This window comes from Grammomys surdaster, unplaced genomic scaffold (genome assembly GCF_004785775.1).
Source record: "Grammomys surdaster isolate TR1022 unplaced genomic scaffold, NIH_TR_1.0 125793, whole genome shotgun sequence".
In the NCBI taxonomy this organism is placed as follows: domain Eukaryota; kingdom Metazoa; phylum Chordata; class Mammalia; order Rodentia; family Muridae; genus Grammomys; species Grammomys surdaster.
In genome coordinates, this window is record NW_021620624.1 from 511,678 (window position 1) to 534,787 (window position 23,110).

Consider the following 23,110-nt stretch of genomic DNA (forward strand, 5'->3'; position numbering starts at 1 on the left):
GGAGACAGTCCTCACTAAATGGAAATCTACCAAGTGCGAGGTAGCCTCCCATGTACACACACTGTCAACTTTCAGGCAGTCCTGTCCCCATTTAGACGTTGGGGGTGGGGGACAGGAAGAAGCATCAGCAGCTCAGGGGGTCCTGTCAATCAAACAAAGTCTCTCAGTTAAACCAAAGAACAAAGAGATGGGAACTTTGATAACCCAAGCCAGTGCTTGTAATCTACCAGAATTAATCTGACTGTAAGTAGACAAGCTACTACCGTATGAGAAGACACTGGAGAATTCTAGAAAGCACTGGAGAATTCTAGAAAACTCAGTGGGTGCAGTTTTGCCACAGCAAGGTTGGGTGGAATGTCCTTGATATCTTTATAACGAGCACTTAGGGTTTATGCTGCAAAGGACGGTTTCTAAGCTTTCTTTTGGATGGCTTAGACTACAAACTGAACCTCGGGCTAGAATACTTCCTGTTACTGAGATTCTGTCCTTGAGCTTAGCTGAATCTGCACTTGCTACACTAGGTGTCAAAGAGTAAAGTATGTAGGACTGAGCTCACCAGTTACCTGAGAAGAATACTATCTACATAAAAGACTTCATAGCAAGACTACAAACACTGTGCTCTAAGAGGTAAGAGTTAAGCTGGGCGTGGTGGCTCACACCCAGCTTTCTGTAGACAGAGGCAGGTGGATATCTGTGAGTTTGAGGCCATCCAGGACTACATAGTGAATTCCAGGATAGCTATGGAAAGAGCCCTGTAAAGAGTCTCTCAACATTTTAGATTTCTCCAAAATTGGAGGGGGGGGGGAGGTGACTGAGAGAAAAAGACTGAGTGTTCCCCAGCTCCACCACCCTCGCCAATGAGCTCAGTTCCTATTTTGTCTCTTTTCCTATAAAACATTTCTCTTTTTCTCTTGGCAAACATCAGCTATATTTTACTGCTTTCCCTTTGCAACTTATTGTTGCCTAAATATAATCTTCTAAAAATACCCTCTGTTAATCCTCTCTGTTGTCAAATTAATCCTCTCTGTTGCAAAACTGCAGGGAACCCATATGAGGAAGAAAGCTCATGATGTATAAATTTAGCATATATAACACTGAGTCAAGGGCTAAAGGACAACTTGAGTCCCTCCAATTGCTAGTGACTATGTGAAATTCAGGGCCTATATTTTCATTTTTTTTTTAATGTTTAGTTGAAGCCGGGCAGTGGTGGCGCATGCCTTTAATCCCAGCACTTGGGAGGCAGAGACAGGTGGATTTCTGAGTTCGAGGCCAGCCTGGTCCACAGAGTGAGTTCCAGGATAGCCAGGGCTACACAGAGAAACCCTGTCTCGAAAAACAAAAAAAAAAAAAAAAAAAAAAAGTTTAGTTGATACATAGTAGTAATTCTGTGTGTTTATGAGATACAGTGTGATAGTCTAATCAGTGAACAGGAGGTTTACAGGAACTCATCTATCCGTCACCTTAGGCAAGTATTGTTTGTGTTGGAAACAGAGTTCTCTTTCCTAGCTACCTGAGATGTACAGTTGTCGACCATGCTTATGCTACCTTGCTTATGCTAGCACAATAGAGCAATCGCTCCTGTCCATCTTCACCCTTGTATCTGCTGACTACCCTCTCTCCATCCCCAACACCAGACACAACCTATAACAGCCTCCAATCCTGGACTATATAATAAAGGCTCGTGAGGACTTTTCATAATTAACTATAAATGTCTCACTGCGGTTTATATAAGTTGGGCACTGGGTAATAATACTTGAACTGCCTTCCTTTGTCCTTTCAAAGCAGTAACTTAAGCAACTTTAAAAACAAGTACACAGCAATCGAAAACCATGGCTAGAATTCAAATATGACAACCTTAATCTATTTTAATTTCTTTATTTTGTCCCATAAATGGTAACAAATCTCAAATGCTAAAATAACAAAGGGTCAGTAATGCTTGTCTGTAGGCCCCTGGCGGAGTGTACCAGTGTTTTTGATGGATGCTTTATATATGTTACACAAAATATAGACTCTGGAGAAACCTAAAGTGTGCCATCGGGAAGACACTGTTAACTGCTCCCAGCCCTGAACAGTGCTTTCATAAGTGACAAACCTGGCTGTAGAAAAGCTGTCCCTAGAAGGTCACGTGGGCAGTAGTAATTCACAGTTCAAGCCACAGGCCACCATGCAATGCTGTCTCTTCCTTCAAGACTGGGTATATCCACTATACGAAGCATTTGCTCATGCCTTCTCTGTGCTTCCTCCCAATATCAAACCCTCCCCCTGAGTTCTATGCAAGAATACCACACAGGGAATGCAAGCAGGGAACCTGGAGTGTGGATCCTTCCAATGAGGGAATTCAGCCTTTCCCAACGGACTAGCAGTGACTCAGATGCAGGGGACTGACGTGTGCCAACTCAACCACACAGGCCTTAAAGATCACTATTTTTGCCTTAAACATCTGAGAGCGAGAAAGAAATAATAGCTTTATTCATGAGACAAGAGGCAAGTGGCCAATACAACTCAGCCTTTCAAAGGGAATGAGTGTGGGGTTGGCTGAAAGGCACATTTAGGCCGTACTGAGATGACTGGATTTGCCAAAAACACATGAAAGTACAAGTTCTAAAACCATTTTTAGCTTCGCATTTACCAGAATACTTCACTAATTTGACTTTGAAAGCTAGGAAAAATTATATAGGTAAATTGGCTCCAGCTGCTTCTAAAGTCAATCTGTCCCTCATTTCAATAATAATTAAGAAATTTTAATTTCCGATAAACAAGTTTATATGTGTCTCTTTAATTACTACCAAGTCTTCAAATTATTTCTGAGGCTGTTGACAAGCAAAAGCCTACTAGATGGAAAAAGGATGTGAGGAAAATTTCTCAATTTCCTCTGCATAGTAAGGTTCCTTTGGAGGAGGAGCAGAGCCCATAAGAGCTGACAGTAGATACAGCATCTCCTGAGGTGTTAGTCAAGAATGCAAGAATGTGGCCCACGATTGCAAACACAGAGGTGGAGGCAGGGGGTCAATTGTTCAAGTCACAGCAAGTTCAAAGCCAGATCCTATCTCAAACCTTCTCCCTCCCCTGCCTCAAAACATTTTGATTTGTGGTAAATGTGAGCTCTGGATGCCACATGGCATGTGGTCTAGAAATGAAGACGTTGATGAAGTCTCACTTTGATGTGAGGAGATCTGTACTTGTCTGTTCTCTACAGAGGGCACACAGCTTGCATCAACTTTGTAACTCATTCAAATTCAAGGGGAAAAAAAAGAACTGTTTTTTCTCCCCATTACAAGCTATGAAGTTTCCTGTTTGTTTCTAGGTCATGCTAGGAAAACTCTTGGTTTGCATTTCCTGCTACTTGTGGATGCTATTTCCATCCGGGAGTTTGCTGACAACTCCAAAGTTGTCTTTTTCTCGCACCCACAAACCCATTGCTTAAGCTGGGCTTTGGGGTATTCTTATAAACATCTTTTCTACCCATTGATTTATGGCTAACCCACTTTCAGCTTGTTTTACAGTGGTTTTTCTGTCATCTATTCTCAAGTCTGGTCCAGTAGGCAGGTTCCAGTTAATAGGCTTTCTAGAATTGAGGGGGTGCTGGCTCTGGTGACAGGGATGCCCAGTACTCCCTAAAGGACACTGGTTTTGATTTACTGACTGCACCTGTGACCTCTTCCTCCCCCACATATGTTGTGTGTATGTTATACATGGGGATTCTAGGCAGGTGGACAGCACATGAAACTGAAGGGCAACATAGATAGACAACACAGTAAAAGTTGCTTAGGTGCTAGGTTAGCATGTTTAAATTGTGACCATGTTACTATGGACAAATGACCTAACTTCTTTGTGCCCCATTTTCACATCTGTAAAATGAGGTTAATAATAAGGTTTATATAGTTCTCCTCATCTAATTTTGTTAAAAGTGCCTAGATCAGGAGCAAATAGATAGTAAGGGCCCAACAAGAAGGGGGAAGAAATTCAAGGAAGTTTGACTCAAAGAGTGTACTAAGGAATCTATAAATGAACTCCAATGCCATCCCATTGAAGACCAGGGTAGGAACACAGCTCAGTCATGAAAGTGCTTGCTATGAAGGCACAGGGTCCTGAGTTCAATCCTTAGTAGCCATGTAGAAAGCTGGATATGATTGTACATGCCTATCATCCCAGCTCTAAGAAAGCAGAAATAGGCAGATCCCAGGGGCTCACTGTCCAGCCAGCCTAGCCCACTCAGCAAGCCCAGGTCCCAGTAAGAGACCCTGTCTCAGAACAAAAAATGTGGACGTTTCCTGAGGAAGAGTAGCTGAGGGTGACTTCCAACCTTCACAGTCATGTGTAAGGGCATCTTCTGGATATACACACATACACATATGCACAAAGATGTAAGAGCATCTTCTGGATATACACACATACACACATATGCACAAAGGCCATGGAATCTGGGCCATTAAGAGGAAAGAAAAAACTAAGTCCAAGTTACTACATTGTAAATTGGGGCTAAGAAATCATAAATACCAAGTTGTTATTTTTAATTAATATTGCATTACTATTTTGTTAGATATATTCACAGGTCAACCACTCTATACCAAAAGCAGCAGTGTGGATAAGTGAATGCCCCCTTTCATAAACGTGTTTTACAGTTCCTAGTTCTAAGAATTTCTGCTTCTTCAGAAAGCCCTGGGGGCCACCCTACTCTGCAGATGTCAGCCAGTCTGGCCATTTTATTGTTGCTTCATGAGAACAAGTCTGTTTCCCACCATGGGCTACAACTACACTCATTAAAACTAGCACGTCTTGCTAAAGACTAAAGGGTGAGTCTCACAGTAAAACATAATGTAGGAGTGATTAAGTTTTGGAACGCATGATTTAAGGATAGAAAATAAATAGTAGAAGCAAAATCGAGGTGAGCCTTGGTTCCTACTACCTCTGAGGACAGAACTCTGGCTCTTCCTGTCATACTGCTGTTCCTAGCTTGCTCTTTCTGAGAATCTGGTTACTGCTGGAACAGGAGGCTTTGGGAGTGGTAACCACCACCTCAGGAGTTAAGTGGGTGAAAAGTTATTGAGTCATGCATGAATTTTAGCATCTAAGAAAAGTAAAAACAAGATACGGTGTCCTCCTTTAACTGTATTAGTCCTACACACACACTTTGTTTTCAGTTCACATGTGGTCAGCCAAGAACTGAAAATATTAAGTAGAAACTTCTAGAAATAAAACACTTGTAAGTAACTTATTAAAGAGAGCTTGTGATTGCTGTTTTCCTGTGTGATGTTGTTGCTGGTGCCTTACTGCATCTACTTCACAAAGAAAACATTGCCACAGGCGTGTGTGCACAGGGCCTGGTCCTGTCTGTGGTTGTAGGCCTCCACTGTGGGCCTTGGAATGTTTCTCCTGAGGATAAGGGGGCTGTTGCCATGGTTGGGGAGATCAAGAAGGTCAAGAGTGTGGTGTTTATTGGAGCCTCACGCGTGCCTGGGATCATCTGTTGGCAGAAGAAGCCTAAAATGATGGATAATCTGACATTGTAACAGAATGGCAACAGCTGACAGAGGACAATGACAATGCCTCAGGAGATAAGGAACAAAAAGGAGACAGCAGCTTCACTGATAGGCACCCCATCCCCTACCCCTGACACCAAAGCAGGAAGAGAGTTAACTTACACTTCCAGATGGCAGTCCATACATTATCAAAGGAAGCCAACCTACAAGTAGCAACTGAAGCAGAGACCGTGGAGGAATGCTGCTCACTGGCCTGCTTTCCATGGCTTGCTTAGTTTTTCTTTTTAAGCAGCCAGGACTACCACCTGGCCAGGAGTGGCACCACCCACAGTTTGTTGGGCCCTTCCATGGCAGTCATTAATCAAGAAAATGCACCAAAGCCATGCATATAGAGCCTTCTGCTGGAAGAATTCCTCTTTTAACATCCCCTCTAGTTTGTATAGCAGTGACAAAAACTAACCCATACACCCTTTTTACCTATTCTGTAGCTTGTCTTATTCTGTAGGTCTTTGCTGGCCTGAAACTTACTATGTGTCTTATGCAGGCCTCAGACTTGCAGCAACCTCCTGCCCCTGCCCCTCATGTGCACTACCAGGCCCAGCCTTTCAAAGGTTTCCTGATGGACTTTTTGGGGGGCCAAGATGGAGTGAGTCTCTGCTTCCCAAATGTCTCAACAGCCTTGGCTCAAGGCTGCAGGGTCTTCCTCTTCTTTAGCTCCTGCCTTTGCAGCTAGGGAGTTTCTCTGGCCCCGCCCTTGGCCCCTCCCTCTAGGCACTATGCAAAGGATTTGGATCTAGCAGTTCCCAAGGTTTATTTGTGTTTTCTTTGGCTCCAGCTATCCATCTCTCCGCAGACACACACACACACCCCATGCGAAGCTGATCTGCAGGCGCTGGGGTTTAATAGAAAATAGAAGCCAGAGAAATATAACCTAAACACTGTTCATCTTTCCAGAGTTGAAGAAAGTCCCAAGCAACATCCCTCCAGACATTGTAAAGCTTGACTTGTCGTACAACAAAATCAGCCAGCTCCGACCCAAGGAGTTTGAAGATGTTCACGAACTAAAGAAGTTAAACCTAAGCAGCAATGGCATTGAGTTTATAGATCCTGGTAAGTTACACTGCATGGTCCTTCAGGCGGGCAGCAGCTGTGCCTCCCTCAGCTTTTCTTCTGTGGCAACACCTATAGTAAACAACACTTAGTTTTTAAAAAAAGTTCAAAGAGTATGAATTTTAATTAAGCATGATGCTTAAAATACGGCTTGTTTGACACTCAGAAGTGTATGCCAAAATATTGCTTTACAAAGGGTATAGTACTATCCAGCCATCCCTTGGTGTCCAGGGTCTTTGTTCCAGGAACTCTCTCAAACACCTAAATCCCTTTTGTAAAATGACACACATTACCCGTTTATACTTTAATTAATTGCTCTTACTGATAATACTTAATATAATGAAAATGCTATCTAAACTATCGTTACATTATATTGTGTAAGAAACAATAACAAGAAGCAAAGTCTAGCGAGTGCACTACAAATTCAGAACAGATGCCATTTTTTCCAGCTACTTTTAATCTGTGGTTTGTTGAATCTGCAAATACAGAATCTGACAGATGCAGGACACTGACTACATAGTACTAAGCAATATTCACTCAGTCAGCCCAGGTAACAGAGGCATTTTCAAGTAGCTGTGTGTACATGGTGGGGTGGGGGGCCTCGCACAGCATGGTCCTGTATTTCTTACTCTCCTGCCCTGGCTTCTCAAGGACTCATATCACAGGGCTCACTGTCACATCTGTATAGTGATGGATCCTTTGGTCACGTGGCTGATCTCCATGTATAACCCACCACTGAGGACAGGAGGACACAGCTCACTGGCCAACAACCCTAGCCAAATAAATGGGTCTCAGGTTCAGAGAGAAATCCTCTTTCAAAACTAAAATAGAGATCTGATGTTGGCCTTTACCTCCAGACACACACACACATACATGCACATGCCCATATAAACATGTACATATGTCACACACACATAATAAAATAATAATTCATAAAATAATAAACTAATGAAGATTAATAAAAGCCAGGAATATGAAGCAAAGGGTCCTTGATACACTGAACGTGCAATGCTTTTAAAATGGAAATTCAGATTTAACTTTTGAGGGGGGTTATTCGTTAAGCCCCAACTTGCTTAACATAAATTCAAAACTAACTGTTAAATACCAGGTTCATAAGTTCAGATGAGACATGCTCAAGTCAGGGTAAGATATGTTAGCCATGCTCCTAGATCAAAAATCAGTTCTCTTTTCTGCCCTTCAAGCCCCTTCACTACTTGATAAGCAAAGCCTCTGGTGGGAAACAAAATGAATTCGTGAATTAAGCAAACACTGGATCTGGAAGGAACTAGGCTACTCACTCACTGCTAGGTTATCTATCACACACGTTTCTTTGCAGTGTTCTTGCAATCTAAAAGGCCCAGCTATAAAATGATCATTATAAATACAATATTTTGAGTACAATTAAAAAAATAGAGCAATTCCTTTTGTGCTTGCATATACTTGTTCATGTACACGTACGTAGAGGCAGAGGTTGATAGTAAGTGTCAATCTCTCTCCCCTTGATTCTTTGAGACAGAGTTTCTCACTGAATCTTGAGCTCACCAGTCAGCTTAAGTAGCTAGCCTGGGAGCTCCAAGGATCCTTCTATTTCCACCTCCCCAACACGGGAATTATAGGCCCACGTCCCCCTGCCTGGCCTCTTCCATGGGTTCTGAGGAGCAAACTCTGGTCCTTGCGCTTGACGAGTGAGCACTTTATCTTCTGCACCATCTCCTCAGCCCCTCTACTTCTCTTATGAGTATCACAGGCTTCAGCAGAGCCTCGCTATTCTAACATAACAGAAATGAGAAGCAAAGATGAACATTCTGGCGCTACAAAGGCATGGTTTATAATTAACATACCATTTAAATATTATAAAATTATATCTTAAAATTTTAAAGGGACAACAATTTGCTACATTTACCTCAGCCTATACACACATTGCACTTTGACTGGCAAGTCTAAAAGCAATTTTCTCCTCACAGTAAATACAAAGACTTTCTTTCATACAGTCATTATACTAATGTTCAGATCAGTCAATGTTGTCCAGACTCTACAAAGTCAGACCAAAGGTTGAAGAACACAGATCTCACGCCCCATGAGAACTGTAGATCCGTGGAGCAGGTAACAAGCATTTAATGTCTTTCTAATGCTCTCATCAAAGCTGTAGTTGACAACTGTCAGTAGTATGGATGTCTGCGAGTAGCTCAGTGGTCGGGCATTTGTGTAACAAGTGCAAGTCCCAGGCCTCAATTCCCAGAAACACACACACACAATAATACAGATGACTTTTAGGGCTTCTGTTAAATAAATTAAAGTGCCAATTATTATTATACAACCTCAACTAAATGTGTTACAGCAGTGAACAGCCACGCTATAAGAATGATTCAGCCACAACAGTCTATGGGATATAAAGAACCCTCCTCTCTCCCTCTCTCCCTTCCTCCCTTCCTCCCAACTTCCCTTTGTTTAATTCAACACAAGGGAAGCATTTTCATTAACAAGTATGTGTTGAACCAAGCACCAAGTACTTTTATTGGTAAGTCCTTTAGAACAAAAGAAGATGGATTTTAGTATTTAAATAAGACAAAAAAAATAACTAAACCAGTTTGAAAGTAAAAGGTCTATTGTGCATTGTGATTTTGGAAATGAAGCACCACCCAGTGACTTCCTTAAGAATTTAGCCTGCTTAGAGAGCAAATGTGGGGCACCAGACTGTACAAGACATGAACAACAGTCTAGTAAAATGCAGGGCATCAGTGGAGAACGGGGGATGCCACCCTACTAGGAGTTTTATTTCCTTCATGAATAAAGCTAGCTCTCCCAGGGGCCTAGACATATTTACTTTAATAACTGTAGTTATTTTGAATATAGGACTATTTATTTACACATGCCTTCAATCCAGAGGATTGTTTCAAGAAAAGCGATTTTTTGATGGTCTGATTTTAGAAATTTTAGCCAATGAGCCACAAAATGCCAGAATTTCAGAACTATCATCACAAGGATTGATCTGTCTCTAGCCCCAACTCCTCATTCCTCTCTTGGCCCAAAATAGAAAGTAGTCTGTTTGAGGCTTTGTCTAAGAAAAGATGATATGAAAATAGTTACTACTATTGGTGTCAAGCATATTTCCAGATTCAAAATAAGGATGCTGTGTTCTAACAAGGGCATTCTGAAAGAGTAAGGTGAAAATGTTCAAAATAGAGACAAAATGTTTGAAGCTGGGAATGACCTGTGGATTTTGGAATACGTGGTGAAATGAACCTTTATGTGAGGATCCTTTGTTCTTGGTGCGTTGCTTTATTTGTTATGAGTTATCTTGTTCTGATTTCTCAGCATCCAGCTAAATCAAACGCACATGCATGTAATGCTGACAGACACCGTTGCTTACCAAACTCAGCCAGATGGTTTTGAAAACATGGGTAGAAATTATTTGGTTTGGAACTGTACAAAAATAGACTCTCACAGCTTCCCATATGAAGCTTCTATGGGTTTTTAAATTTCCTGCGCTAAGGTCTTACATTTGACACGCTTACCTTATTTGTTTGATCCCTTTATGCAACATCTTCCAAATTTAAAAAGATGTACACTAGAAAAATGGACTTTTCAGAGTCATTCAGAGCACTGGTCAGAAATTACAATGCGACAACACCCCTTCAGGCCTTCCCCATGTTCCGGAAAGGTCATTTTTAAAAACTAACTTAAAACCAACTTTTTCAAATAAAGTATCACATGCTAGTCTGTCTGATCAAGATAAAGCTTTGTTTGATAATAATATATTTCACATATTTTGCATTTCTTCATATGTTCAGTAAGGAGGACATATCTAGAAACAAATATCCTGACCTAGAAATCCTCTCCACAGAGCTAGTGAGGAAGAAAGCACTTTCCTTATTGAATAAACATTCTACCGAAATATGGCACAAATCACAGGCAGAGACTAACAAGTTGCAAAGTCAGAAAGCCATTTGTGTGCCCCCTTGTAAGGACTCAGGTGGGTCCTACCCATCATGTAGATGTTTTCACGATAAAGCAACGGCTTGTCTTCAAGTAAGAAGGCAGTGAATTTTTACTCACATAATGTACCTGTTAATAGGATGACTGTCTGGTTTAGCTCGGTGTCTTTATGCAAACACTGCCGCACTTCTTCACGACATGAAGTAGTTTGCAGCGAGAAGCAAGGCCCTAGCAAAGTTAGCTTCCTTTTCTCTCACCAGTACTGAGGAGCAGAGTAGCTATGTCCCTTGATGGTCTCTGTCCAGTCTCGGGAAATACTGAGAGTCACACATGTACTGAAGAGAGTGTTTTGACAGAGAGAATGGAGCCTCTTACTGAAATCTGCCTTTGGCCATATGACAGACACATGTTATGCAGCCGTACAGTTCCCTTACCCACTGATTAATAAGCATTCTCTGTTTCTAGCTGCCTTTTTAGGGCTCATACATCTAGAAGAGCTGGACTTATCAAACAACAGCCTGCAGAACTTTGACTATGGAGTGTTAGAGGACTTGTACTTTCTGAAACTCCTGTGGCTCAGAGATAACCCTTGGAGGTGTGACTACAGCATCCACTACCTCTACTACTGGTTAAAACACCACTACAATGTCCACTATAATGGTCTGGAATGCAAAATGCCAGAAGAATACAAAGGGTGGTCTGTGGGGAAATATGTACGGAGTTACTATGAAGAATGTCCCAAAGACAAGTTGCCAGTGTACCCTGAGACTTTTGACCAGGACACAGATGATGATGAATGGGAAAAAATACACAGAGATCACCCAGCAAAGAAGCATAGAGTAAGAATCACCATAGTAGGATAGATACTTGCCGAACCGTTCTAGCTAGACCCAGCTGCACAGCACTATGCTGGTGTGGGAAAACCATTTGTTTACATTTGGATTAATTGTGATGCCTATTTATGCAAGGTTATCAAGCTACAAGGAGCTTCCTCTGATTAGTTTGTAACTATTAATAGGCTGTGGCAATTTTAATAATCCAGGGAAACGTGCTCACCTGTGGATCTGATTCCCATTACAGGAGTACACAGTGAGCCAGGACTGGTAGTACATGTCCATAACCCCAACACTAAAGCTGAGGCAGGAGGATCATGATGTCAACCTGGGCTACAAAGCCAGAAGCGGTCTCAAAATAACTGAACTATTCCACACTGGTGACTTGAGGAAGTTGGATCTTAATGATGGCATTAGAATTTCATAGTGTCTTGCATATGTTTTTAATGGCTTTTTGAAATAAAAGTTCAGAAAAACAAGCTTTATTTTTACGTGTCTTTCTGTAACTCCTTGTATACTCTTTTAAAAATGATAAAAATGAAAAGTCACAATGAATTATCACCCCTTTCTCCTGTCAACCCTCTGCTGTTATTGACTGTTTAAGTCAATTTAAGCATTAAGTAGATTTGAAATTTCAGATTCCTGTACATTCCAGAGGAAGGTCCAATTCTCAACCACTCCTCACTGATCAAACAATAACAACAAGAACAAAACACTCCATAATAAGCAAATAGAGAATATGAGATATTTAGTATGAGAAGCCAGTCAGACAGCTCTGAGAGGCAGACAGCTCTGAGAGGCAGACAGCTCTGAGAGGCAGACAGCTCTGAGAGGCAGACAGCTCTGAGAGGCAGACAGCTCTGAGAGGCAGACAGCTCTGACAGGCAGACAGCTCTGACAGGCAGACAGCTCTGACAGGCAGACAGCTCTGACAGGCAGACAGCTCTGACAGGCAGGCAGCTCTGACAGGCAGGCAGCTCTGACAGGCAGACAGCTCTGACAGGCAGACAGCTCTGACAGGCAGACAGCTCTGACAGGCAGACAGCTCTGAGAGGCCTGGGTAGATGATCTGAATCATGGTGAGCTCTGAAGACCTCCCACCGCCAATGAATATGAAAAAGCACCATTCATTTCTTCCCATCTGTGCCTAGAAGCCACTTGTCATGGTTAAGTGGACCTAAGTACTTCCTCCAAAGATAGTAGAGCAAACAGGGTCAGAATTTGGGGTGAAAAAGACAGAAAACAAAAAATAACATCAGAGAAAATTTAAGGGAGGATGAGCATTCAAGGTGACTGCTGCCATCTGGGGTTTTAGTTGAAATTATGCCACCTAGAAAATAAAGAGCCAGTAAAAGAGGCTATGCATACAGGATATAAGCCTGACTTCATCACCTTGCATACAGTAACCAGTGAGACTAAACACACAGGGCAAACCATGTGGAAAGAAATCCACACGTATCCTTGTGAAACACTACTTCCCGTGGTTTCCTCCCACACAAAACACATTGCCATTTCTCTATCAAGACATTTGGTGCAAAGCTTAGCAACTGGTCTTTCTTAATGCTCGCAAAAACAGCCCAAGCTTGGAAGATGCTATATGATAAACAGTACTGAGTACTTTATAAAGTGTCTATAGTTGCTCAACTCTGTGCTAAAAGTTTCCAATGTTGTGCTTATAATTCACAAGGACCATCTGAGGACCATAATGCTATCTACCTTTCAAAGATGAGGAATCCACAGCTCAGGGGATAATGCAACTTGAACAGAGCCACATAGCTGGCAGGAAGCAGAGATAGGGTCCAGGGCCATGTAAACAGCCAAGATCCAGAGTCACATAAATTCTTCTATCGTGCATGGAAACATGGTCCTTGTCCTTGTCTACCTAGACCAGAATTTCCAAAACCAGGTCCCAAAATATCTAGCAGATTTAAGGGACATTGAGCTTTGCCTCCAGGAACATTAGTGAGAGTGGTTGGCAAGAGGTACATCATATCTGTATTAATATCTATGGAAAACCAAGATGGAAGCTAGAGGAATTGCCAGCAATGTTGGTTTGGTTTAGGGTATCTGTGCGGACAGGGAGGGTCTGGACACCTCACTGAATTGATCAGTGGTTTGGATATAGGAAATGCAAACCCCACATTCCACATCAGCAGTCATTATAGACAGTTGTTAGATATACAATGTTGCTCAAGAGATATAATGGATTCATTTATCATTGCCCATGAGCCTCTAGGGAGGGTAGAGTAAGGATGAGGACCCAAAGTGTCCCATGTTACCTAAATGACAAGCAGGGGACTATCCCTGGATGTGAAGGATTGAAAGGAGGTAAGCCAATTGAGTACACTTCAGAGAAAGGGTCCAATTGTTCTGGGCTTCAACTTCCTAGAGGCTACTTCAGGAACTTTATTGGTTCTTTTATATCCAACATCATCCCTTGGGATGTATTTGGAAACAGGTTCTGAAACATATTATAATAGAAATTATTCTCACCCATCCAAAAGCTGAGTGAGTTGGAGCACTGATATTGTTCAGAGCCATTACTGAAGTCACGTCATTGAAAGCTCAGGGTCTGCTCATCTGCAAGTGAGAGCAGCTTCTTCAAAGACACATAGCCAATGCCTCTCCTACCAAGTTCCTACTTAACAGCTACTTCATGAGTGACTTTAGATATTCCTTCATGTTCAATAGGCAGTATGGGTATATATATATATATATATAATATATATATATATGTTCATGTTCAATAGGCTGTTGGGATTGGTTCTAATGCTTTGATTACAGAAATCTGCCTGTCCAAACACTGAAGGTCCTTGTCCCCAGTTGGTTTTTTATAGATCAATAAAGACGCTGGCAATCAATGGCTGGATAAAGGGAGATGGGGCAGGGCCTTTAGATTTCTGTGCACTAGGATGTATGAGAGAGGAACAGAGAGAGAATAACCATGATGTGATGGGAACAGGATCAGATTTAGAGCTGCAGGCAAGAGAACCAATGACCCATGTGAGAACAAGGGTAAGTGGCCACTGGCTACTTCCCTGATTGGGCCTAGGGTAGCAGGAGAAAGTTTAGGAGTACCCAGCCTTTGAGGTAGCCAAGTGTGTGTGTGTGTGTGCGTGTTTGTGTGTTTCTTTTATTTGTGAATCTGAGAGCTCCTGGACGGGTGCACATGTGACTCCTCCAGGGGCCAAATTCACCACTACAGATGGCTCCTAAGGAAGGGCAAGAACTATTAAAATAATTTAGAGATTTCTGAATGAAAGAGACGATAAACATGCACAATGATATACTGATTGGGAGGGAGAAGAGTGAGTTTCTCAAAAGCTAAGTCATGAGTCACATGGTTCCTATGCAAAGCTGTGAAACTAGAACAAGGAACACAGACTCCAGCAGGGATTTATCCTGGGCTGTCTGCTAGGAGGAAGACAATGAGAAGCAGATGATAAAATCTGCTTGCCTCCAGCCACCAGATAAATAAAGGATAGATTTATAGATTTGATTTCATTGTTTTTATGGATAGAAGGGAATATATAGATTTTGCCTGAGCCACTTTCTTCCTACTGTTTGAAATTGATTCAAAGAACTTAAGATGAGAAGCTGGGAGCCCCTGCTGTGCAAAGAGTTAGGCCCACTGTGAGGAGGAGGAGGAGGAGGAGGAGGAGGAGGAGGAGGAGGAAGAGGAGGAGGACAATGAGAGGCAGAGAGCCAGATGGTAGCCTGCTTTCTATAAACATAATCAAAGGATAGAGGCACATAAATTTGATTAATTGTTTTTAAGGACAGAAGAAAAATTGAATGAAACACACTTAAAAGAAATCTAAAATTCTTGCCAAGGCAAATTCTCAAAATCTTTGAACATGGTTCATATGAGATTTCTGGGATTGCTTTTGCCTGGTACTATATAAATAGAGCCTTGAAAATAGGACCATACAGTAAATAGACATAGATATTAATATTGAGGCATTCTATCTTTAAAAACTTAGGTTGATAGCAGGAGATAGGAAGCCTAACCTATCTCAGATAAAATTTAGGCCTTAAGAATTATTTAAAGAAGCCGGGCGGTGGTGGCGCACGCCTTTAATCCCAGCACTTGGGAGGCAGAGACAGGTGGATTTCTGAGTTCGAGGCCAGCCTGGTCTACAGAGTGAGTTCCAGGACAGCCAGGGATACATAGAGAAACCCTGTCTCGAAAAACCAGAAAAAAAAAATTATTTAAAGAAAAAGTCATACTACAATATTTACCCACAGAGATAGTCATCTTCATAGTAAGGAGGATTTAAGTATGTATAAAATATTGAGGGTTTTGATCTTAAATTGTAAGTCAAAAAGTAGAGATTATGGGCCTGTGTACTGGAGACTTCCACAGAGATCTCTAGCCCTGCCAGGTGCAAAGGTTCAGGTGAAGGGGGAGAACGAAAGCAGGGAGGGGAAATTGCCTCTGCCTCCTCCACTGCTGCAGTTGCCTCCACCTCTACCTCTACCTCCACCCCCACCCCCACCCCCACCCCCACCTCCACCCCCACACCTCCACACCTCCACACCTCCATCTCCACCTCCACCGATGCTGTCACTTCTGTTGCTTCAAGGCACTGCAACAGTTGCTGTGTGCTGTGTTGGGCCTGGCTGAGCCTACAGAAGGCTGACTAGCCAGCTAGGGGTATGAGGGAGCTTCTGGTGGTGTTTTGGAAGAGCAGTTCTCTTCCCTGGCAGTGGTGTTACAACTCTTATGACAGAAGTTCTCAGATGACAGAGTAATTCTCACACCTTTATTCCTTCTGGATAGGATCTTATATATACTTTTGGGATGGGTCAGGGTCTGACAGTAGGTGTTTCCTATTGGCTTGGTCTGAGAACTTGGGGATACTTAATCTACATGTGGGAGGACTTGGGGTACTTGCTGCTCCTATGTGACTGATGACCACAAACCTCTCTATGGGGGTCTGTGGGTACGTGACAGTTCCAGGAGCGGGCAAAGCTCCTACTGTTTCTTCAGGGTCCCTGGGGATTCAAACCTTAGCTCAACCTTACCAGGTTTCCTCTCACAGCCCACCGGACCACAGGAGATGGTGAAAAAGCACTGTCTCAATGGTTAATATTTGTTTAGAATGCTTTAATTGCTTTGAATTGCTTTAATTATCAAAATGTGTGCAGTTATGAATTTGGTGGTTATATTAAAATTCCACTGAGAGAGAGGTTCAAGCTATACCTTCAATGATCTCTGGTTACTGGACCAAGGACATGCTATTTTTGGAGAGAGGCTTTGTATTTGTATTGACAAGAAGGGAGAAAAGGCTTTGGACCCCTTCCAGAGTGATATGAATCAGATATGGCAGGGAAAGACCCCCCCTGAAAATCCTGAAAATTTCGAGAAAATCAAACAGGACAGGTAACTTGATCTGCTGATTCCTCGACATGGAAACAGCCCAGTAACTGGCTTAGACACAAACATGTCTCTAGGCAAAAGTTTAGCTAAAATGAGACAATAAATCTTGTTGGTTATGGAATCCTTAAGATTCTTCATGCCCTCCTTCATACGGCATGAAGGAAGATTTGTTACAATTGGGTATTGATAAAGTTAACTCATGAAAAAGACAGTTGTCTTTCACCTGCTCAAACAAGGAGCAAAATTTCATCCTTAACTGATCTGTGCACCCTGCATAATCCATACAAATATCTTAATGGTACTAAAACTTTGGTTGTAAGATTCATATATCATAGAATGTACAGCTTTGACAAGATTCATCCTCAGAGACATGAAACTATCCTGCTGTTCCAGCCGCCTGATTCCTGATGCTGTCCAGAGACTTGCTTCCAGAACAGCTTCAGGAATTGCTACAGATTCCAGATGTTCTCTCCCCATCCAACCTTTCAGACAGATCCAGTCAGAACTTCAGTTAAGCCCTGAGCCATCTAAGCATACAAAGACTGGATAACAGATGCTAAAGTTAGCTTTCTTAACTCTAACCAATTTTTCTAATTTTCCTATCCCCTTGTACCCCTTCAAAGAATTTCTTGTCACCCCTATTCAGCAGGAAGAAGCCATGGAGAGTCATCAGCCTGATTCCTTGAGTTTCAGTATCTGGTTATGGTTATTTTACAAATTATAGATAGGTTGCCATTTCTAGGGATAATTTGGGAATGGTCATAATTTTGAACAGGTAGAAAATAGATGGAATAGATTACTAAGTTTATTCTTGAACAAAGCATTGTGTAGTCACATTTTACATTGATAGAAATTGATGTAAGATTGAAGTTATTTCTTACATTGGTACAGAATTTATATATTAATATAGAATTAAGGTTTTCATTGGTATAAATTTGCATATTGATACAAAATTTGAAATTAATATTGTTACTCTTAGATAGGCATTGTGCCTATGCAACTCAATTAAGAACACAAGGCTTTGATCCAGTCCTTTTATAACTGCTATTACAAACTGTTTAGGATACTTAAGTAACACAAGTTAAGGGCCAGATAGTAAACTCATGGTTATATTAGATTCTAATTTTTTTTTTTTTTTGGTTTCTCGAGACAGGGTTTCTCTGTGTAGCCCTTGCTGTCCTGGAACTCACTCTGTAGACAAGGCTGGCCTGGAACTCAGAAATCTGCCTGCCTCTGCCTCCCAAGTGCTGGGATTAAAGGCATGTGCCACCACTGCCCAGCTCTAATTTAATTATAATAGATATTTTTGATATTATTCAATTAGAAATACCTAAGAGTATTGAAGGTTTAACAGTTCAGATATACGATAGATAGATAGATAGATAGATAGATAGATAGATAGACAGATAGACCTCAAAAATATCCAAAGTCCACAGAATCTGACATTTAATCATTTCATTATTATTAGACATTTTGACTAGAGACATGTCTGCTCCTGACAGTACCTCTTTCACAGTTCTAAAAAGATATTGAATGTTGGGAGCCGACTCCTAGCCAAAAGAGGCTATCATCTTTGCAGCCATCTCGAGCCATATACCCTGACAAGAGACTTGTTTTCAACAGCCCGCAACAGCTGAGCACACTCTGATAAACATCTTGTTTTTCTCACATATCTTGTTTTCCCGTTTAGTGCCACCAGCAGCTAGGCGCACGTGGTCCCCTCACAGCTAGCTAGGCGCACGTGATATCCATGCTGCGAGGCACATGACGTAGTGCCTTCAGCTGCGCTTGTCCACGAGGGCAAGGCACGTGGTAAAGGGTATAAATACCCAGGAGTTCCTTCCAATAAAGAGATTTGAGAGACTTGATCAGACTCCCTGTCTTGTCTCCATTCTTCGCGTCTCTGTCCCCACTCTCTCTCTTGCTAGGCCCTGACCCGCGGACTGAAGCAGCAGAACGGGCCTTTACAAAGTGCCCCCCCGAATGTGAGGCAGCTCGGGCGGCTACAAAGTGGCGCCTCAACATTGGAGCTCCAGTAAGCGGGATACAGTGAAGGACACAGCGGGAATTGGAAGCGTGCATCCTCACTCCTGCGTTGGAGACCCTGCTGACTGACCAGAACAGGCAGCTACAATTGAACATCTTTACTTCCAGGCAAAGTTGCTTATCATGGCAAGGTAGCCAATGGGCAGAAATTGCCTATTTCATCTGCAGACAAAATGCTTCAAAAAGGACAAACAGATGTGGAATAGTTGACTACAAAGCTCTGCCAATACAGGGTAAGCTGGTCCTTAATATTCCTACTTCATTTCAGGGTCTGCCAGATGGCTCTGGGCCAAAGACAGATGCTGAAGACAGATGCTCCAACATTATAAGAAATTATGGGACTGTCCAGGTAGTCAGCTGTCTCTACATTTTGTTTATGTTTTGGAAGCTATATTAAGGTAATATTTAATTTGTCTTTGATTTCTGACAGGGTTGAAAACTAGTTATAGTCACATAAGCAAACTCAAGTTGTTTAGCATTAAGAGATATGATATAGAGTTGAAAGCATAGTTTTCAGATGGCAATACATGCTTAAATCAAAACATAACTCAGGGCAGAGACAGGCAGATTTCTGAGGTCGAGGCCAGCCTGGTCTACAGAGTGAGTTCCAGGACAGCCTGGGCTATAAAGAGAAACCCTGTCTCGAAAAACGAAAAAAAAAACCAATAATAATAATAACTCAGGTATAGAATTTTAAGATCTTAGTTAGGATATGATGGTAGTAGAGTACATTTTCTAATTGACAAATATAATGGACTGGATATTAATTATATATCATACTCTGTAATTTACATAATTGTTATGGTTATGCTCAATTTATTCCTGAAAGAAGAACTTTAAAAAAAATTGGATAGAAAAGGTGAGGTGTTAGAGACTGGTTCTAATGCTTTGATTAAATCAGGAATTTGTCTGTCCAAATACTGAAGGTCCTTGTCCCTAATTGGTTTTTGATAGATCAATAAAGATTCTGGCAGCCAATGGCTGAGCAAATGGAGATGGGGCAAGACCCTTAGATTTGCATGGGCTAGGATGCAGGAAAGAAGAACAGACAAAGAATTACCATGATGCTATGGGAGACAGATCAGATTTAGAGCTGCAGGAGAGAGAGTCAACCAGTCATGTGAGAATTTGGGTGGGTAGCCACTGGCTACTTCCCCTATTGGGCCTGGGGCAGCAGGGGAAGGTTTAGGAGTGCCCAGTCTTTGAAGTAGCCAAGGCATTTAAAATTAGCTGGTGTGTGTGTGTGTGTGTGTGTGTGTGTGTGTGTGTTCTATTTGCAAATTCAGATAGCTCCTGGGAGCCAAAGTGGTATAACCCAAAATCACCACTATATTCTGAACTGATAAAACATGATGATAAATTCTGAGGCACACATATTTGAAAGAGTATGCTTATCACTTAAGTATTTAGATAATTTTGTGTTTAAAAATCTTTCCTCTAGACTAAAGTTTCTCTGAGTTTTCTAAAGTAAACTTTTACTCTGAGTTGAAGTCTCCTAAGCCTCAAGCCTGTCGCTGCTGGCCTAATACCCTTGGGAAAGATAGTTAACATTATGTAGTTCCTTTATTTCATTTACTAACAATTCCTTCCTCTGGAGCCTAGGCCCTATATAAATTCATATTTTATTTCAGGAAATATGAGCTATTCTATTGCTCTGGCAAATACATACAGCTTGTTAATGAATCTACTTGCCAGAATTCTATAAAGTGTTTCATTATCTGCCTTTCAAATATCTTAAGATACCAGTTTACTGTGCATCTTCCTCAAGCTTTCATTTCTGTCAGAATTACACTGCTGAGCCAGGCAGCCCAATGGCCCAAAAGTTCCACCAATATTTATCTTCGATCTAAAATCAGAAAACCGGACCTATGGCCAGAAATATGTGTAATTCTCCACACACCAGTAGAAGATTGGAGCAGGGAGTGGAAACACTCTTTTTCTTTTAATGCACTCAAGGTTGCAAGAATTAAAACTGGTTTTACTAAATCATTGGTGATAAATTAAAAATATCACAATAGTTGAGACAGGAATTACATTTGCTTCCTTTAAAAATAAATTAAGATTTGGTCAGATTTGCCTACTTAACTATCGCTGTGACAAAGATATTTGTACTAAGAATTACTATACTTTTAAAATATACAGAAAAAAAAACAAAAACTTAAAAGAATTACAAAAATTGAAGAAATTATGTTTGGGCTATCTTGATCCAAATGCAAGCATAAACAGGTTCATATGTTCCAGCCATGACATATGTCATCATTTGATATAATGACCATATAGTGAATACACCCACTGCATGGAGAGAATTTGGCACAGGAATTTTCATTATCAGAACATCTCTGGACTCTACACAGTCGCAACAGTGCAGCTTGCTTCCTCTCTATCCCAAACTGCAAAATGGGCCTGTCCTAAATACCAGGAAGCCTTTACATGGAATTAGGTTTAAAAAAGAAAATCAAGAGAGAATTATAACTGTGCCTATGTTTAAAAAGAAGATAAATAGAAGGAGAGGGCAGCCATGCCCTGTGACAGTGTGTTTACACAGCACATTGGAAAATGGATGTTATCTGAAACTCACAGAGTACTCGTAAAGCTCAGCAATAAGAAAACAGGTTGACTTTGAAATGCACCCGACAAAGCTAAGTGTGGTAGTGCACTCCTATCCTTCCAGCACTCAAGAGGCAGAGGCAAGAGAATCACTACAAGTTCAAGAGCAGCCAGGGCTATATAGCAAGAGCCAGTCTCCAAAAGTCAACAGAGAAACAAAGAGAAACAAAACACTTTAGACACCTCATCAAAAAGATATACATGTAAGCATGCAAAAAGTAGGTAAGCCATTAAGGAAATATGCTAACAGCAGTGGAATACCATTGCCCACTTATGAAAATGGCCAAACTGCAGGACATCAACCACACCAAGTGCAAGGTAACAGGGACTCATGTCCACTGTCATAGGGATGCCAAGAAATTACAAGGATAATTCATTCCACAGAACTAACACAGATAGGGGTTAAAATGGTAGTTTATATGTTATGTGTATTTTTAAAAAGAGCCAAAAATTTGGTTGTTTGAAACAATTAACAAAATTAACAACACATAAACTAGTGTAACCAAGAAAAAATACAAACAAGAAACTAGTATTATTAAAAATGAACATAAAAGAGAGCTTGTTAGTGGCAACTTTATAGAAATATAAAGAATTATAAAATAATACTATGAACAGCTATACTCAACTACAAGAAGTACTACCACTATAGGAAGTACTATACAGGAAGTTCTATCAACAAGTATACCCAACTACAGGAAGTACTTTCAACAAACATACCCAACTACAGGAAGTACTATCAACAAATATACCCAACTACAGGAAGTATTATCAACAGCTATACTCAACTACAGGAAGTACTATCAACAGTTATACCCAATTATAAAAGGTTGACAAATTTCCAGACATTTAAACTTCAAAACTGACTCAAGAAAATAAAATCTAAATAGATCTATAGTTAAAAAAAAAAAAAGACTGGAAATAAACAAGGGACTGTGCAACAAAGAAGATCCCAGAACCATATGGCTTCATTGGTAGATTCTACCAGACATTTAAAAGATAAGTAACCGTAACCTTTCTCAGACTCTTTAAGGGGGGAAAAAAATAGAGAGACGATTTCCCCTGAACTTATTCTATAATACCAATATTATCCAAAGTATACCAAGCAGATATCACAAGAAAGAAAACAAAAGACTAATATTTCTTTATATACACACTAACACGATTAAGAAAACATCAGAAAATACAACAGTATATTAAAAGGCTTGTACATGGTGAATGAATAAGACTGGATAGAAAAGCAACAGCTTTGGGGAAGGGGGAAGAACAATGAACCAGACTAGTTAGGAAGAGGATAGGGATCATTGGGCATGAATAAATGGGGGGTGGGGTGGGGGGTGAATATGATCAAAATATATTCCTGTATGAAAATGTTATCACGAAACTCCAATTAGCATGTACTGATAAAAACAATCAAAATCAAAACCTATAGCAGAGACACCTCCCCCTTGTAACCAGCCTACCTGATTTCCCCACTAATTTGCTTAATTGCCTTGAGTTATGACTATAAAACGCTCAGGTAACTACTTCCCAGGAAACAATCTGAGTCTGTGTTCCTGGGCCATAGTCACTCTTATTTGATCCACAATAAACTAGCTCTTATTTTCTCTGAAGTGGAAAAAAAAAGTAAATGCAAAGTAGCTCAATATACAAACACCACTCAATATACAAACACCACTCAATATACAGACACCACTCAATATACAGACACCACTCAA

General features: G+C 41.0%; 2 protein-coding genes across 4 annotated transcripts in view; one reads left to right on the forward strand and one right to left on the reverse strand.

Annotated features, from left to right (window-relative positions):
* Lrrc17 (leucine rich repeat containing 17) overlaps nt 1–11,827 on the forward strand; it is a 33,285-nt gene extending 21,458 nt beyond the window's left edge. Inside the window, exons 3-4 of the mRNA XM_028789168.1 lie at nt 6,435–6,590; nt 10,992–11,827. Coding sequence (XP_028645001.1) covers nt 6,435–6,590; nt 10,992–11,389 — 554 coding nt within the window. The 3' untranslated portion in view covers nt 11,390–11,827. The remainder of the gene's footprint in view (nt 1–6,434; nt 6,591–10,991) is intronic.
* Nucleotides 1–23,110, reverse strand: part of Fbxl13 (F-box and leucine rich repeat protein 13) — a 171,630-nt gene that overhangs the window by 82,833 nt on the left and 65,687 nt on the right. The gene's annotated exons all lie outside the window — the stretch shown is intronic.